We start from the raw sequence: 17,490 nt of genomic DNA, 5'->3' as shown, positions 1-17,490 counted from the left end.
CTCCCCCAGGAGCCGGCCGCTCAGGGTCACGGCCAGGCGGGGTTTGAGAGCCTCCAGAGACTGCCCAGCCCCGGGGCAGCCCACCCCAGGCCGTGACACCCCCACAGCAAAGCCCATCTCCTCCTGCTCGGAAGGGAAGGAGCTCCCTGTGTGGCTGTTTGTGCCCGTTGCCCCTTGTCCCGTTGATAAGATCCCGTCGGGCCGAGGCCCAGGTGCGGTGCCCAGAGCCCAGGCAGCGCCCTGAGGGAAGGTGCCGGAGGCAGTGACAGGCACGGGGGCTGGTGGCCCTTCCCCTGGCCGCCTGGCCTCAGCCACTCCTGCAGCTGGGGCGAGAGAAGGCTCCAGGAGCCCAGGGACTGGGGCTCCCAACTAGGCACACGTAGAAGCCTCTGGGACTCTTTGTCCAACAGCCCTGCTGGCAGCTCCGGCGCTGGATCCAGGAGTGGTGATCTCCCTCTCTCTCTAGCTGTCTTGCCCGATGGCGCGCCCCTGCCGCCTCAGCTTTTTCTCCTAAAGTAATACAAGGCCTACCCCAGCTTCTCCTAAAGCCACATAGCTTGGTTGGATATAATTGTGAAAGGGTCAATGTTTACTGGGTGTTTGTTCCATTAAAGTTGATGTTTAGGTACGGACCTTGGGTGTTACCTCAGCGCAACCCACACCAAGGGCATTTGCGAGTCTGAGTCGCTCTCTCCCTCCTCATAGCTGGGATGTGACAGATCCCCCCTGAGTCTTCTCTCCTGCAGGCTGAACAGGCCCAGCCCCCTCAGCCTGTCCTCCTAAGGGAGATGCTCCAGTCCCCTCACCATCTTTGTAGCCCTCTGCTGGCCCCTCTCCAGTACTTCCTTGTCTCTCTTGAACTGGGGAGTACCTTCTGGAGCCCTCACCCATGGCATTCCTCCAAGGAGGTCCTTGAAGAAGCCAGCGTTAGCTCTCCTGAAGGCCAGGGCGGCAATCCTACTTGTCGGCTCGCTTCCTCAGCACAGGACCCTGAACTCCGCCATCTCATGGTCATTGCGGCCAAGGCTGCCTTCAACTTTCACATCCCCAACCAGCCCTCTGCTTGCGAAGACAGGCTCTAAGAGCACACCTTGCCTCGTTGGCTCCTCCACCACCTGCGTCAAAAAGTTACCGTCGGTGCTCTGCAGGAACCTCCTGGACTGTGTGAGCCTAGCTGGGTTGTCTTTCCAGCAGGTATCAGAGAGGCTGAAGTCCCCCGTGAGAACCAGGGCCTGGCATCGTGAGGCTGCCTGCCATTGTCTGTAGAAGGCCTCACTGGCTTCCCCTCCCTCATCAGGTGGCCCGTAGCAAACACCTACAACGGCATCCCGCGTGTTGGCGGGCCCCTTCATCTTTACCCGTAACCTCTTGACTCGTCCTGCACCCACCCCAAGGGAGAGCTCGAGACCTTCCCGTTGCTCCCTCACACAAAGAGCAACTCCACCACCTCTCCCTGCTGGCCTCTTTTCTAAAAAGTACACAGCCACCCACGACAGCATCCCAGCCGTGGAGGCTATCCCGCCATGTCTCCGTAACCGCAATGAGATCATGGCCCTGCGACCGCACACAGATCTTTCATTCTTCCTGGTGATTCCCTGTGCCGCGTGTGTGGGTGTATGGGCACTGCAGAGAGGCGATCGAGCACACAGGTTTCCCGGGAGGGGTGCAAGAGGATCCACCGCCGCCATACACAGCCTGGAGGCGGTTGGCCTTCTGGGACTCATCTCGGGAGGCAGCTAAGGAACACACATCGCTGCTCTGCTTGGCCTGGCCTAGGCCCCAGGCGCAGGTGATGGCACGAGCATTGCCGCACTGCAGCCCTCCCCCTGCATCCTTCGCTTTAAAGCTCGCCTCGCCAGGTTGGCCCAGCAGGCCTGGGCTGGGCCCAGTGGGGCTGGGGTGAGGAGCAGGGGGACTCCCCCCGCCCCCGCCCGGCTTCCAGCCAAGGGATGATGGAACAGTGCCCTGCACCATGGCAACAGTGACCGGGGTAACCCCAGTGACCCCACCAGTGCCAGTCTGTGCGGCTGCGGCTGAGCGCACGGGAGGGCGTCTGTCGTCCCTGTGTGCCCACCAGCCTTGGAGCAAGGGGAGCCGCGCAGGCCTTGTCCCGAGCCCCAGGTGGAAGAGAGAAGAGCCTCGGCGTGCCTGACGGTGTGGGGGCTGAGCCCCAGCTCAGCCTGGCCACAAGCGGGTGCAGCCCCAGGAGCGAGGTGACAGAGGGGTCCCTACGACAAGTGGCATGCCCCCAGTCTAGATGAACCCCAGCCCCACAGAGGGAGAAGAAGGAAGAGGGAGTCAGTCCCAACCCCCTGGGGCAAGGAGCGGTCAGTGGGGCCCTGGGGCATCAGGAAGGGTCACAGTGGGGCACTTTGTGACGTGACGTGTCACCCAGTGCTGCCCCCACAGTGTCTGGGAGGAAGGTGCTGGGGCAGGCTGGTGGCAAGGAGCCCCCTGAACAGAGCTACTTCTGCCCCACCGCCCCTGGCAGGGCAGCCCCGGGTGGTGCAGGCTTCCCTTCACCCCTTTCCTCTCTCCCTGCCGCAGGATGTCGGGGATACCCGCCAGCCACCCCAGGCAGTCCTGGCAGGAGAAGGACAGAGCTGCCCCAGCTCCCAGCTCGCGGCTGAAGCCCAACAATTGTAAGTTCCCGCTGCTGCATGCGTGTGAGTGTGAGGGCATCGTGGGCAGGGGGCTGCCCACGCTGCTCACCCTGCCCTGCCCTGCCCCAGACTCGCAGCCCCCGGCCAGGCTGGCAGCCAAGCTCCCATGGGGCAGCAGCCAAAGACCCGGCCCTGCCACAGCATCCCTGCGGCAGGGACCCTCCCTGCCCCTGGTACCAGTGCATCCTTCACCCAGGCACACCGGGCCCCCCTTCTGGTGCTGCCCTCCAGCATCGCACCCTCACCCCTGGGGCGCGCAGGGGACACCAGTGTCCCAGCCTTGAGCTGGGGCTGGGGACATCCCCAGGAGCTGGGCGGAGGGCTCACGCTTTCCCCACGGCCTGACCCCAGCCCTGCCTGCTCTGTGCCCGCCAGATTCCTGCCACTCGGACTTGGCTGCGCCCATGGAGGAAGAGAATACCCTGGACATCATCCGAGGCTTCCTCAGGATCAGACCAAAGGTATGCGTGGCCACTTCTACGAGGCTGTGCCCCTACCTCCCGGCCAGTCTTTCTGCCCACATGCCCTGCTCACAAGGTGCCGGGGACTATGCCCCCTCCCAGCTATCTCTCCCCGCTGACACTGTTATCCAAAAAGTGTGCGCCTTCGCCCGTTGGGCAAGAGCCAGCCGACGCACAGAGTCCAGGCATTTCTTTATTACAGATTCGCGCAAAGCTGGGGCTTAGGTGATGATGCTCCACGAAGCAAGCCCAAAGCTCAGAAGAACAAGATTAACATTCTTGTTAAGCAGTCTAGTTATACATACGTATTTTCCAAACTCTACCTAAAAGATGCTATTGGTAATTAGTACGCACGGTCCTTTCCGTTGGTCTATATATCTCTCGCTTTGATTTCAAGTTACAGTGTGTTTTTCATTTACTGCATGTCTGAGGGAGGGGTGAGGGTGAGTCCTTTAGTCCTGAACGGAGTGGGTGGTTGCGATCCTCCCCCGCTGCCTTTACCTTGCCCCTAGTTACAGTCTCGTTCCGCTGGCTTCTTGCCTTTGTTGCAAGTAACGGGCTGTTGGCACCTCCTGGGGTGAGGTGTTCCCCTTATCAGGCTTGGAGTTCTCCTTCAAGGGCACTTGTCATTAGGACAAAGTTACAGACGTATGGCGACCCTAACTTCCCGAGCAGAAGTGAATCACTTCATGTTGACTACAATGTGATAATGGGGATCGAATGCATAGCTAGACATCAGCGCTGTCTGTCCCTCTGTCCCCTCCTCGGCTGGCAGCAAGCAGACCAGAAGCTGAAGTTTCTGGCCGCCATCGGCACCGTCTGCGGCACCGCCAGCATGGACTCCAGCGTGTGGGACGAGCTTAACGACTTTCAGTGCGAGGTGGTGGACACCATCCAGGTGAGGGGACAAGCAGTCAGGCCTCAAGAGGCAGGCCCAGGGGCAGTGGGCAGTGGCACAGCCCTGGGGGCAGGAGAGGGCTTGGCCGGGTAGGGGGGTGCGAAGGAGCGCTGCTCCAGGTTTCTCTCCTTGGAGATGTTCTAAAGCCACTGGCGTGGCCCGACTGGAGCTGGGGTTTGGACCCAATGATGTTTGCAGGTCCCTTGGCCAGCCTGTGGCTCCGTGATGGGCACAGAACTTGCCACCACGGGGCCTGGGACCACTGAGTGCTGGGTTGGGAGTGGGTGCCAGGATGGGGGCAGCCGGGGCTCTGCCAGCCCCGCAGGCTCTTGCTGGGTGAAGGAGACTGCCCCATCCTGACGTGACTCACCCTGCTGTGCTCCCCAGGTGCTGCTGCAACAGGAGCCCACTGACGACCTGGGCACCACGGTGCGGCAGCAAGCCATGTTGGCCATCACCTCCATGAGGTACCTGCCCCGGCACCCAGCTTGGCCTCCTCGGTGCCAGGTGGCCCCGACAGCACTCGTCCCATATGGGGGGCATCCCCAGTGCTGGGTCTGAGAGGGAGGGGCAGGGGGCGGTACAGGGTTTTCCCCCTCAACTTGAGTGTCAGTAGCGTGGGGCTTGACATGACCCCTGCGGCGTGGGAGCCGAGCCAGGTCTCCAGCCCCAGAGTCTGCCTCTCCCTGGCTGGGCCCCAAGAGCACCCCTTTGTCCCTGCAGCAGAGTGGGACTGCTTCTGGAGGAGAAGACAAGCAGCCTCCTCCAAGCCTGCTTCTGCAGCATCTTCTACCAGCACCCACAGGAGGACACCCAGGACCCCGAGGTTTCCCTCTACTCCAAGGTATGCCACAGGGTGAACCACGGGGAGATCCCCTGCCCCAGGGTCCCTTCCTGGGCACCGCAGGGCCATGGCCGTCCCTCCCTGGCTTCCAGGGCTGCCCCCAAGACTCTGTCTCCCTCGCAGACCATGGCCGTGATGGACAGCATGCTGCAGGTGCTGGTATGCAGTGCTGGCACGCTTGGCATCCTGGAGCTGCAGAACATCTTGCAGGTCTGGCCTTGGCACAGGGTCCCTGTGGGCAGTGACCCCCGGCTCCAGCGGTGACCCACCCAGCGCCTGGTGCAAGGAATGGGGCAGGCAATGCCCCTCCTTCCCCGCCATGCCCCTCCCACTAGCCCCTTGCCTCCTGGCTGCTGCCAGAGCCCCTTCTCCTGCCACAGCTCACCCCACCTCTGCAGCCGTGCTTGCTGCCCATCCTGCCCAACACTCCCGCCCAGACAGACCTGCCTGTCTGGCTTGGCAAGGGGAGCCCAGCCCTGGGGCTTTCCCCCTCCAGCTTTACCACGGCACATATCCCAGAGCCCCCACCACCCTTCCCCAGGGAGCTGGTCACCACAGAGCCTTGGGGTCCCTGGGTGGGGGGTGGAGGGACGTTGTTTGAGGGGGAAGGAGTGGAAGGCAGCAGAGGCAGCAGCAGGAGTGGGATGCGGCGACCTGCCTGGCCGCAGCAGGTTGCTGCGAGAGGCAAGAAGGACACATGCCCCATCCCAGGCATTGCCCCGGAGCAAGCCTGCCTCTGCCGTGCTGCGCCATGCCACCTCCCTGGCACACCAGCAGCTTTTCTCCTCCCAGGTCCTGCTGCCCTTCACCAAGTCCCAGAGGGAAGCAGTGCAGGAGAGGGCCATGGCGCGGATTGCCACGCTGATCCACTTCACCACCACCTGCTCCATGCCACAGGTACCGAGCTCCTGGTCTGGGCAGTCCCACTGCCCTGTCCCTGCAGCCCGGAGCCCTGGCACCTCCTGGGGAAGTTGGGCACCCAGTCAGCAGGAGGCTGGGAGCAGGAGTCTTTGCCCTGTCCCTGCCCTGTCCACGCTCTCTCCCAGGGCAGGGCCGGGCAGGGCTGCCGCAGGCACAGGCAGGAACTTGGCTTCCCTGCTCCGGCCTGGTGCCCGGCTGCTCTGGGAGCAGCTGGGGCTCACCTTGTGACCGGCCTCACCTTGTGCCTGCACTGCCTCTCTTCCCCCAGGTCTGCTCCTGCTTTGCACAAACTATAGTCCTCAGACACCAGTGCTCCAAGAGTCATCAGTTTGCCATACTGGGGCTGCTGGTGGGGCACCTCATTCTCTGCTGCACCTGCAAGCATGAGAGGACCCGCCACGAGGCTGCAGTCGCTCTCCATCACCTGCACACCTTCATCCTGCAGCAGAGAAGTAAGAGAGGCCGTGTCGGGCTTGGTCCCCCCCAGCATGGGCAGCCAGTGGCCACCCTCCTTGGCCAGAGAAAGCCGCATACAACCTGCCTGCCTGCCTGCAGTCTGAAGAGCCATTTCCTCTCAGCCCTGCTCACAATAGCCCTGGACCCTCCCTGCGTATCTGCTCCACAGACCTGTCAGGGCGTCCCAGTCCTTTGCCAGTGCCTTTTCTGCCCAGCACTCAGACTGCACCTCCAGCTCTGCACCCTCTCTCTCAGCACCCCGGGTTTTCTCCTCCCCAGGCAGGCAGCGCTGGCCGCGTGACAGAGGGCAGCTGGAGCACCAGGAGGTCTGGCAAGCGAGGCAGCCCCAGCAGCTTTTGCAAACCAGCAGTGCCAGAGAAATCTTCTTGGTAAGAAGGGCCTTCAGCTCCTGGCTGGTGGGATCAGCATGAGCGAAGGGACACCTGATGCATGGCGATAGCGGGGGCTTGTGCCGATCCTGAGCAGGGGCGAGGCAAAGGCCTCCAGTGAGCTCTGGTTCCCCATGGCACCCTGACCCCCACCGTCCATCTGCCCAGTGCAGCCTGGCTCTGCGTCCCACTCCCTGCACAGCCAAGATGCTCTGGGGGATGCTCTAGGTGACAAATCTCCCTTCCTCTCCTTCATGCCGCAGAAGTTCACGAAATACCTCCGTCCCTCTGACCGGGCAGACATCATCCTCCTAGCCATCAAGAACATGAGAGACCCAGGCACCTACAGCATCCGCGTGGCTGCCCACATGGTGGATGTCCTTGTGCTGGGCCCTGCCTTCCAGCCGGGGCAGGTGAGTCGCCCAGGGGTGGCACAGCTGATGCTCCAGCCCCCCGGGGCACTGTTCCTCCCCCGGCTCTGCACCTGGCCAGCGCTGACACCATCTCCAGCTGGCATACCACAACGGGAACAGAAGCAGCTCCCAGTGGGAGCTGGGGAAACAGCCGCGCTCACCCGACTGACATCCCCACTCCCTCCTGTGTCTCCTCTCCAGGTCTTGAAGATCGTGCACGCCATCTACACAAACCTGCCCTCCATCAGGATGCTGGTAGCCGTCAACAGCCTGGACAGGGCCCTGCGCGTGCTGGCAGACAAACACCCCAGCGAGGTGGTGGCCGGCCTGCTGCAGTGCTCCCCAACATGCACCTAGTAAGGGGCTCACCAGACTTTAGGGCTGCTCTCACACTGGCAGAGGGGCCCCAAGACCCTCCCAAGGGACTTCAGGCCGGCCTTACTCCTGGGTGTCCCCACTGACAGAGCCCTGGTTCTCCACAGTGTCGCCGTGACCATGTGGACGGTGATGCTCTTTGAGCCCCAGGCTGCGAAGAAGGTGCTGCAGGAGCTCATCAACGTGATGATGAACCAGTCGCTGCACAAGACCTCCGCCTCTACCAAGGACAACCCGCGCATCCTCTCCCTGGCTGTGAGTTGCTGGATGAGGCCTCACTGACCTCCGGGGCTGCTCTCAGCTCTCTGGGGCCACCCCTTCCCTTCCATGCCCGCCCCAAGCCTTGGCCTCCCCAGGGGTCAGGGAGATGTCCGTGTCTGGTGTCTTCTGCAGGCAGCCAGGACCATAAGCAAGATCCTCCTGCAGTCCAGCTGCCCACGGGACGCGGAAGCCATTTTCCCCCGGCTTTTCCTGGCACTGCTTTTCCAAGTGTCATTCACCACAGAGCTGGCGCCAAAGGAGGTGCAAATCTTCTGGAAGGGCCACCAACAGGGTCTGATTGCTCCTATCAGGTGCGCCATCCCTGTCCGCTCGTCCCTGCCAGCCACCTGGAGCCAAGCCAGGGGTCCCGGTGGGAGCTGAGCATTTCTCCTCGTGCAGGTCTGTGGTGCGGGCCATGACGGTGCTGCTCTGCAGGATGGGCCTTGAGAGCCACATGCTGGCCATCGAGGCGCAGGGTGGCTGGGACATGCTGCTCAGTGCCCAGACCCACCTCATGGGAGTGCGCATCGTGGCCAGGTGAGAGCCCCTTCTCCACACTCCTGGGGGACTGTGCACCCCACCCCACCCCCTCCCTTGGGGCTGATGGCAGGGGGTCCCCACTGCTTGCAGAAAGTGCTGCAGTCCAGTGATGACCACACTGGTGCGAACCCCAGAGATGTGCCCGCCTGGCTCAGGCCTGACAGTGCTTCCTTCCCCCTTCCAGGGAGATGATGAAGACCCCAAGACCCCTGCGCTCCACCATCTTCCGCCATCTGGCAGAGCTCCTCTATGTGGAGAACCCCTCCTGGGAGATGGTCGCCATGGTCTTCTTTGTTGAGGTGAGCCTGATGGCACTGCTCCAAGCTCCCTCCGATGCTCAGTTCTCCCATGCCCGCTGCTGCAGCGGCAGCTGGGGCAGCAGGTGGGCTCTGGCTGGTACCACGGAGGAGCAAGGCGAGCAACCAGTGTGGTGTGGGGCACGGGGGCTCTCCGCAGTCCCTGCTGCCTCCATTCAGGCTTGGCCTTGCCCTGCCTGAGCTGACGGCTGGAGCCAGCGCTGCACCTCTCCAGCTCCCGTTGCGTGTGTTTCAGATGGTGGGCTGCATTGGCCTCAGTGAAGAGCTGGACTGTGCCCTGGCAATCTTCCCCACGTATCTGCAGAGCCAGTGCCTGGGGATGCCCACCCTGGTGCTCAGGGCCATCCTCAGGCTCACCGAGAGGCCTGACACAGTGAGTAGGGGGCAGCTGGGGCAGCCAGGACAACAGCCCATGGCAGAGCTGTGGGTGGTAGGTAACGTGGCGGCGTGGGCTTTTCTGGGCATGGGGAGCTGAGCCAGCTGCAGCCAGCTCTCCTGCGTCCCTGGCCCACTGCCCCATGGCAAGGGGAGAGGCAGCAGTGCCGAGGGGAACAGCACGTCCCAGCAGGGATGATGGCAGCAGAGCCACGTGCCCGAGTGTGGGGTCTGCAGAGCGTGGCCGTGGGGTGATGAGCCCCGGGATGAAACGCAGGGCCTGCTGGCGGCTCGCGCAGCTTTCCAAGCAGCGCTGGTCACCCACCAGGCTGCTCAGGGGGTCTGCTGCAAAAGGGGGCAGCCGAGGGTCTGGCAAGGAGCCAGAGCTGTCTGTCCTCCCCCTGCGCACCCTGCTCTTCCCATGGCCGTGCCAGGGAGCCCTGTCTGCCAGGCGCTTGCCCTCCTAACCCATGCTGCCTGCTGAGAAGCCAGCGGGGAGGCCAGTGCTCACGGGGAGGGTTTTCAGCCCTGCGGTCACTTGCCGCTTTACAAAAATGAGGTGGCGTGTCTCACACAGGTATGGAAAACCCTTGCCCTGCTGCCGTACGTCATGGAGCGGCTGCAGGCTGATGACAGCGACGGCAGCGCCGTGGCCCTCTCCGTGCTTGACAACATGCTCCAGCTTCCGGCGGGGAAGTTGCCCAGCCTCATTGCCCCGGCGCTGGCTGACAAGCTCCAGCCACTCTTTGACAATGTAAGGCTGGCGGAGAGCCCCATGCTCCCCTCATTCAGCACCTCGCTCGCGTCTCCCACCGCAGCCCCCATGCTCTGCAGGAGGATGCTTTGCCCTGCAGCCCCCAGGCACTGTCGCTGCCCTCGGTGACTCCGTGCTGCACCCCAAACCCCCAGCGTGGACTCACCCTGGCTCGGCCTCCTTGCCGCAGGGCGGACGGGGGTGGCAGGACAGCAGCCGGTGTGCTGAGCAACACCAATGTGTACCCTGCCCTGGCAGCATCCCCCAGTCCTCCACAGGGTCTCCCTCTCCGGCCCCCAGCCCCTCTGCACAGACATTCTGCATGCCACGGCTCATGCACTCCCTTATGGAGCAGGGCTGCCTGCAGCCATCTGGGGGAAGTTCACCTCCACGTCAGCCCCTCGCTTGCCATGGGCTTGCGCTTGGGGCTGAGGTCCTCCTCCCCTCCTTCCCCAGCATTTGGACACTGTGCGGGAGCAATCCATCCACCTCTTCCAAAGCTTGATGTGGCTCGTGGTGGGCGCTGAAAAGAAGAAGATGAAGAAGAAGGTGTGGAGCAGCCTGCTGCCACTGCTCTTGCACCTGCACGATCAGAACAAAAGTGTGGCCAAGGTGGGATTCTTAGCCTGACCGGTCCTTTGGGCCCGGCAATGCTGACACTGGACCCTTCAAATGTGTGCCACTGGGAGGTCTAGCTTGCTGAGTCCCTAGGGCCAGGCAGAGCCCCCCTCCCTGCCCACTGCTGCCCTTCTCCTGCTGCTGCCCAGGTGGACGGGGAGGTGGGTCCCTTTCCCACCCAGCTCCCTCCGCACAGCCCCTGGCATGGGTCCTGCAGCCCCAGAGACTGAGCTACAGCTCCACAACAGCCTGGGGCCCCCAGGGCCAAAGCACTGAAGCCCTGACAGCCTTCCAGTCAGAGAGGGTGATTGTCCTTCTCTTCCCCGGGGTGCTGAACATGGTGACAGCACCAATTCCCAGCTGGAGCGACTTCCTGGCATGGGGTAGAAGAGGTTCTGAGCCCCGCCAAGAGGGAGGACACAGGGTCCTGCGCCCTCGATGGTGGTGGTGGCATCTCTGTTGCTCACCAGGCCTCCCAGGAAGCCCTCCGCAGTGCTGGCCTGTTCCTGAAGTGGAGGCAGCTGGTGCACATGGCTGAGACCGGGCAGGCATGGAGGATCAGCGAGTGCCTGGTAAGCAGAGCCCCAACACCCCTGGGATCTTCCCCGGGCAAGCCCTGCCCTGTGCCCTGCGGGGGGTGGGGGTGGAAGGCTGTGCCCCCTTGGCTGCACACACCCTCCTGGAGCAGGCTCTGCTCCGCATTGCCTTTGCCCCTGGGGTCCCCAAGGGGACCCTGCCACTAGGATGGCACCCCTGCATCCCTGGGAGCCTGATGCTCCCTCTGAACCCCGGTGCCACACAGTGGGGAGCTGGGGATGTCCTGCTGGGGGGAAGGGGGATGGCCCTGGGTGGAGGGATGGCCAAACGCGGGGGCAGCTCTGCGCCGACCCTGCACCCTTCTCCTCTCTCCAGCTGGCCAAGAAGGGGAGCAGGGCCATGGCCTACCTGCGCCGGAGCCTGCATTACCTGCACAGCTCGCAGGAGCCCCTGCGATGGGAGGCTGTCAGGTTCATCGGTGAGCCATGACTCCCAGGGTCCCTGTGTCCCAGCACAGGACCTATGGGGCACCCCTTCACCCCCTCCTGCCCCTGCCTGCACAGGTGGGGCTGGCAGGAGGCTCATCCATCCCCTCCCTGATGCTGCACTCCGGGGTCAGCCCTCCCGGGGGGACCGTGCAGCCAGGTGGGCTGGCTGCAAGGGTCTCTGAGCGGCAGCAGCATCCTTGATACACTGTGTTGCTCCAGGGCTCGTTGGGCGGTGCGTGCGTGAGCAGTGGTACCTGGAGTACATCCAACATGGTGAGCGAGGGCAGTGGGGAGGAGGAAGGAGCTAGCACGGAGCTCCCCCCCGCAACCTGGGCAAGGGGGGATCTGCTCCCAGCGTGCCTAGGGGGGACGGGGTGTTTCTGCAGGGGGCTATTCCTGAGAAGCAGCTTCCAGCCGAGCCACCTGTCCCCTGGCTGCCTCCTGGCCCTGGCAATCACAGGGTGCAGTGTGCCCTGCCTGGAGGGGACACAGGGCTGTCACCTCACCTCTGCTGCTTTGTCCCCACAGTCCTTAAAGGCGCAATGAAAGACACCAGCCCCCTGGTCTCCTCCCTGGCAACTCAGACACTCCACATCCTTTGATGACGAAGGCTGTAAGGGGTGGTTTAACCTATGACTACTGCGTTTATGGCTGCCAAGGACATGGGGGAGGTGGCACTCGACCCCCAGCGAGGGCTCTGCTCAGGCAGAGACGAAGCAGCAGCCCCAGCCCGAGGATGCTCTGCAGGCTTCTCTTCCTGAAGGCTAACAGGGAAGAAGACACCTCAGCCCCAGAGGAGCTGGCGTCCTCTGGAGAGCAGCAGGACAACTGCTCTTTCCAGTGGTCCAGGGCAAAGACGTGCCCTCATGCTTTGCCTTTGCCATAAAGTGCCAGCTGCTCCACTGGGCTGTGAAGCAGAGGGGAGAAGCCCAAGGTGGAGCCGAAGCAGAACTTGAAAGCAATGCCTTCCTTCCCCTCTCCAGGGCCACGCTGCCGGAATAAATGACTTTTTCTGCCACCCACTGTCTGAGCAGCCTGCACTGCCTGGGGCTGACGTGGCCGAGCCCAGGGGCTACCAAGCCACCGATGCTCTGGCTCCAGCAGCACAGGCCCCTCCATGTCCCCAGCAGGATGGGCAGCTCTGCCTCCTGCCCGTGCCGCTTGTCCCCACCTGCCCTGCAGCCACTGCTGCCCAGCACGTCACGAGAGCAGCAGTAAGAGGGCACACTGCAAAACCAAGCCCTCTGTTGAGCCATCAACAAAGCCCAACAAACAAAGCCCAAGCCTTTGACCAGTCTCCAAAGGGGAGACCACCTGCGGGCAGCCAGCAGCCCCTCCACGATGCCCCGGGCATGCACGGCAACAGTCTTTGGCCACCTATGGCCGGGGCGGTGAGCCTGTGGTGGCACAGAGGCCGGCCGAAGGGCGCTCCCGCTGCCCGCCGGGCTGCCCGCTCCCGGCTGTCCCGCACACCGGCCCCTCAGAGCCCACGCCACCGCCTTCCCGACCCCGCTGCCCCTGCGGCCCCACCGCCCCTCAGCACCGCGGGCCGGCCCCGCGCCTCCGCACAGAGCGGCAGAATCAGACTGGTCCGGGCTGGCAGGGACCTCTGGAGGCCATCCAGCCCAAGGCCCTGCGAAAGCAGCTCCCCCAGGAGCCGGCCGCTCAGGGTCACGGCCAGGCGGGGTTTGAGAGCCTCCAGAGACTGCCCAGCCCCGGGGCAGCCCACCCCAGGCCGTGACACCCCCACAGCAAAGCCCATCTCCTCCTGCTCGGAAGGGAAGGAGCTCCCTGTGTGGCCGTTTGTGCCCGTTGCCCCTTGTCCCGTTGATAAGATCCCGTCGGGCCGAGGCCCAGGTGCGGTGCCCAGAGCCCAGGCAGCGCCCTGAGGGAAGGTGCCGGAGGCAGTGACAGGCACGGGGGCTGGTGGCCCTTCCCCTGGCCGCCTGGCCTCAGCCACTCCTGCAGCTGGGGCGAGAGAAGGCTCCAGGAGCCCAGGGACTGGGGCTCCCAACTAGGCACACGTAGAAGCCTCTGGGACTCTTTGTCCAACAGCCCTGCTGGCAGCTCCGGCGCTGGATCCAGGAGTGGTGATCTCCCTCTCTCTCTAGCTGTCTTGCCCGATGGCGCGCCCCTGCCGCCTCAGCTTTTTCTCCTAAAGTAATACAAGGCCTACCCCAGCTTCTCCTAAAGCCACATAGCTTGGTTGGATATAATTGTGAAAGGGTCAATGTTTACTGGGTGTTTGTTCCATTAAAGTTGATGTTTAGGTACGGACCTTGGGTGTTACCTCAGCGCAACCCACACCAAGGGCATTTGCGAGTCTGAGTCGCTCTCTCCCTCCTCATAGCTGGGATGTGACAGATCCCCCCTGAGTCTTCTCTCCTGCAGGCTGAACAGGCCCAGCCCCCTCAGCCTGTCCTCCTAAGGGAGATGCTCCAGTCCCCTCACCATCTTTGTAGCCCTCTGCTGGCCCCTCTCCAGTACTTCCTTGTCTCTCTTGAACTGGGGAGTACCTTCTGGAGCCCTCACCCATGGCATTCCTCCAAGGAGGTCCTTGAAGAAGCCAGCGTTAGCTCTCCTGAAGGCCAGGGCGGCAATCCTACTTGTCGGCTCGCTTCCTCAGCACAGGACCCTGAACTCCGCCATCTCATGGTCATTGCGGCCAAGGCTGCCTTCAACTTTCACATCCCCAACCAGCCCTCTGCTTGCGAAGACAGGCTCTAAGAGCACACCTTGCCTCGTTGGCTCCTCCACCACCTGCGTCAAAAAGTTACCGTCGGTGCTCTGCAGGAACCTCCTGGACTGTGTGAGCCTAGCTGGGTTGTCTTTCCAGCAGGTATCAGAGAGGCTGAAGTCCCCCGTGAGAACCAGGGCCTGGCATCGTGAGGCTGCCTGCCATTGTCTGTAGAAGGCCTCACTGGCTTCCCCTCCCTCATCAGGTGGCCCGTAGCAAACACCTACAACGGCATCCCGCGTGTTGGCGGGCCCCTTCATCTTTACCCGTAACCTCTTGACTCGTCCTGCACCCACCCCAAGGGAGAGCTCGAGACCTTCCCGTTGCTCCCTCACACAAAGAGCAACTCCACCACCTCTCCCTGCTGGCCTCTTTTCTAAAAAGTACACAGCCACCCACGACAGCATCCCAGCCGTGGAGGCTATCCCGCCATGTCTCCGTAACTGCAATGAGATCATGGCCCTGCGACCGCACACAGATCTTTCATTCTTCCTGGTGATTCCCTGTGCCGCGTGTGTGGGTGTATGGGCACTGCAGAGAGGCGATCGAGCACACAGGTTTCCCGGGAGGGGTGCAAGAGGATCCACCGCCGCCATGCACGGCCTGGAGGCGGTTGGCCTTCTGGGACTCATCTCGGGAGGCAGCTAAGGAACACATATCGCTGCTCTGCTTGGCCTGGCCTAGGCCCCAGGCGCAGGTGATGGCACGAGCATTGCCGCACTGCAGCCCTCCCCCTGCATCCTTCGCTTTAAAGCTCGCCTCGCCAGGTTGGCCCAGCAGGCCTGGGCTGGGCCCAGTGGGGCTGGGGTGAGGAGCAGGGGGACTCCCCCCGCCCCCGCCCGGCTTCCAGCCAAGGGATGATGGAACAGTGCCCTGCACCATGGCAACAGTGACCGGGGTAACCCCAGTGACCCCACCAGTGCCAGTCTGTGCGGCTGCGGCTGAGCGCACGGGAGGGCGTCTGTCGTCCCTGTGTGCCCACCAGCCTTGGAGCAAGGGGAGCCGCGCAGGCCTTGTCCCGAGCCCCAGGTGGAAGAGAGAAGAGCCTCGGCGTGCCTGACGGTGTGGGGGCTGAGCCCCAGCTCAGCCTGGCCACAAGCGGGTGCAGCCCCAGGAGCGAGGTGACAGAGGGGTCCCTACGACAAGTGGCATGCCCCCAGTCTAGATGAACCCCAGCCCCACAGAGGGAGAAGAAGGAAGAGGGAGTCAGTCCCAACCCCCTGGGGCAAGGAGCGGTCAGTGGGGCCCTGGGGCATCAGGAAGGGTCACAGTGGGGCACTTTGTGACGTGCCGTGTCACCCAGTGCTGCCCCCACAGTGTCTGGGAGGAAGGTGCTGGGGCAGGCTGGTGGCAAGGAGCCCCCTGAACAGAGCTACTTCTGCCCCACCGCCCCTGGCAGGGCAGCCCCGGGTGGGGCAGGCTTCCCTTCACCCCTTTCCTCTCTCCCTGCCGCAGGATGTCGGGGATACCCGCCAGCCACCCCAGGCAGTCCTGGCAGGAGAAGGACAGAGCTGCCCCAGCTCCCAGCTCGCGGCTGAAGCCCAACAATTGTAAGTTCCCGCTGCTGCATGCGTGTGAGTGTGAGGGCATCGTGGGCAGGGGGCTGCCCACGCTGCTCACCCTGCCCTGCCCTGCCCCAGACTCGCAGCCCCCGGCCAGGCTGGCAGCCAAGCTCCCATGGGGCAGCAGCCAAAGACCCGGCCCTGCCACAGCATCCCTGCGGCAGGGACCCTCCCTGCCCCTGGTACCAGTGCATCCTTCACCCAGGCACACCGGGCCCCCCTTCTGGTGCTGCCCTCCAGCATCGCACCCTCACCCCTGGGGCGCGCAGGGGACACCAGTGTCCCAGCCTTGAGCTGGGGCTGGGGACATCCCCAGGAGCTGGGCGGAGGGCTCACGCTTTCCCCACGGCCTGACCCCAGCCCTGCCTGCTCTGTGCCCGCCAGATTCCTGCCACTCGGACTTGGCTGCGCCCATGGAGGAAGAGAATACCCTGGACATCATCCGAGGCTTCCTCAGGATCAGACCAAAGGTATGCGTGGCCACTTCTACGAGGCTGTGCCCCTACCTCCCGGCCAGTCTTTCTGCCCACATGCCCTGCTCACAAGGTGCCGGGGACTATGCCCCCTCCCAGCTATCTCTCCCCGCTGACACTGTTATCCAAAAAGTGTGCGCCTTCGCCCGTTGGGCAAGAGCCAGCCGACGCACAGAGTCCAGGCATTTCTTTATTACAGATTCGCGCAAAGCTGGGGCTTAGGTGATGATGCTCCACGAAGCAAGCCCAAAGCTCAGAAGAACAAGATTAACATTCTTGTTAAGCAGTCTAGTTATACATACGTATTTTCCAAACTCTACCTAAAAGATGCTATTGGTAATTAGTACGCACGGTCCTTTCCGTTGGTCTATATATCTCTCGCTTTGATTTCAAGTTACAGTGTGTTTTTCATTTACTGCATGTCTGAGGGAGGGGTGAGGGTGAGTCCTTTAGTCCTGAATGGAGTGGGTGGTTGCGATCCTCCCCCGCTGCCTTTACCTTGCCCCTAGTTACAGTCTCGTTCCGCTGGCTTCTTGCCTTTGTTGCAAGTAACGGGCTGTTGGCACCTCCTGGGGTGAGGTGTTCCCCTTATCAGGCTTGGAGTTCTCCTTCAAGGGCACTTGTCATTAGGACAAAGTTACAGGCGTATGGCGACCCTAACTTCCCGAGCAGAAGTGAATCACTTCATGTTGACTACAATGTGATAATGGGGATCGAATGCATAGCTAGACATCAGCGCTGTCTGTCCCTCTGTCCCCTCCTCGGCTGGCAGCAAGCAGACCAGAAGCTGAAGTTTCTGGCCGCCATCGGCACCGTCTGCGGCACCGCCAGCATGGACTCCAGCGTGTGGGACGAGCTTAACGACTTTCAGTGCGAGGTGGTGGACGCCATCCAGGTGAGGGGACAAGCAGTCAGGCCTCAAGAGGCAGGCCCAGGGGCAGTGGGCAGTGGCACAGCCCTGGGGGCAGGAGAGGGCTTGGCCGGGTAGGGGGGTGCGAAGGAGCGCTGCTCCAGGTTTCTCTCCTTGGAGATGTTCTAAAGCCACTGGCGTGGCCCGACTGGAGCTGGGGTTTGGACCCAATGATGTTTGCAGGTCCCTTGGCCAGCCTGTGGCTCCGTGATGGGCACAGAACTTGCCACCACGGGGCCTGGGACCACTGAGTGCTGGGTTGGGAGTGGGTGCCAGGATGGGGGCAGCCGGGGCTCTGCCAGCCCCGCAGGCTCTTGCTGGGTGAAGGAGACTGCCCCATCCTGACGTGACTCACCCTGCTGTGCTCCCCAGGTGCTGCTGCAACAGGAGCCCACTGACGACCTGGGCACCACGGTGCGGCAGCAAGCCATGTTGGCCATCACCTCCATGAGGTACCTGCCCCGGCCCCCAGCTTGGCCTCCTCGGTGCCAGGTGGCC

General features: G+C 63.0%; 3 protein-coding genes across 3 annotated transcripts; all 3 read left to right on the top strand.

The window, feature by feature from the left end:
• Positions 1–4,971: 4,971 nt before the first annotated feature.
• Positions 4,972–7,037, top strand: LOC129736026 (uncharacterized). Its single transcript, XM_055709708.1, has 4 exons — positions 4,972–5,076; positions 5,659–5,763; positions 6,056–6,632; positions 6,896–7,037. Exons 1-3 carry the CDS (start codon positions 4,993–4,995, stop codon positions 6,542–6,544), a joined length of 678 nt encoding a protein of 225 aa, XP_055565683.1. The 5' UTR covers positions 4,972–4,992; the 3' UTR covers positions 6,545–6,632; positions 6,896–7,037.
• LOC129736077 (maestro heat-like repeat-containing protein family member 6) lies at positions 6,887–11,912 on the top strand. Its single transcript, XM_055710250.1, has 13 exons — positions 6,887–7,045; positions 7,247–7,401; positions 7,528–7,675; positions 7,814–7,992; positions 8,081–8,218; positions 8,406–8,520; positions 8,774–8,911; positions 9,491–9,667; positions 10,124–10,279; positions 10,756–10,857; positions 11,198–11,300; positions 11,530–11,583; positions 11,839–11,912. The coding sequence occupies exons 1-13, from the start codon at positions 6,887–6,889 to the stop codon at positions 11,910–11,912; spliced, it is 1,698 nt and encodes a 565-aa protein (XP_055566225.1).
• A 2,973-nt stretch (positions 11,913–14,885) lies between these two features.
• Positions 14,886–17,070, top strand: LOC129736076 (uncharacterized). Its single transcript, XM_055710249.1, has 4 exons — positions 14,886–15,149; positions 15,503–15,597; positions 15,994–16,079; positions 16,855–17,070. The coding sequence occupies exons 2-4, from the start codon at positions 15,504–15,506 to the stop codon at positions 17,068–17,070; spliced, it is 396 nt and encodes a 131-aa protein (XP_055566224.1). The 5' UTR covers positions 14,886–15,149; position 15,503.
• Positions 17,071–17,490: the final 420 nt, after the last annotated feature.

This window comes from Falco cherrug, chromosome 4 (assembly GCF_023634085.1).
Source record: "Falco cherrug isolate bFalChe1 chromosome 4, bFalChe1.pri, whole genome shotgun sequence".
Classification (NCBI taxonomy): domain Eukaryota; kingdom Metazoa; phylum Chordata; class Aves; order Falconiformes; family Falconidae; genus Falco; species Falco cherrug.
This window is presented reverse-complemented; position numbering and strand designations above follow the sequence as displayed.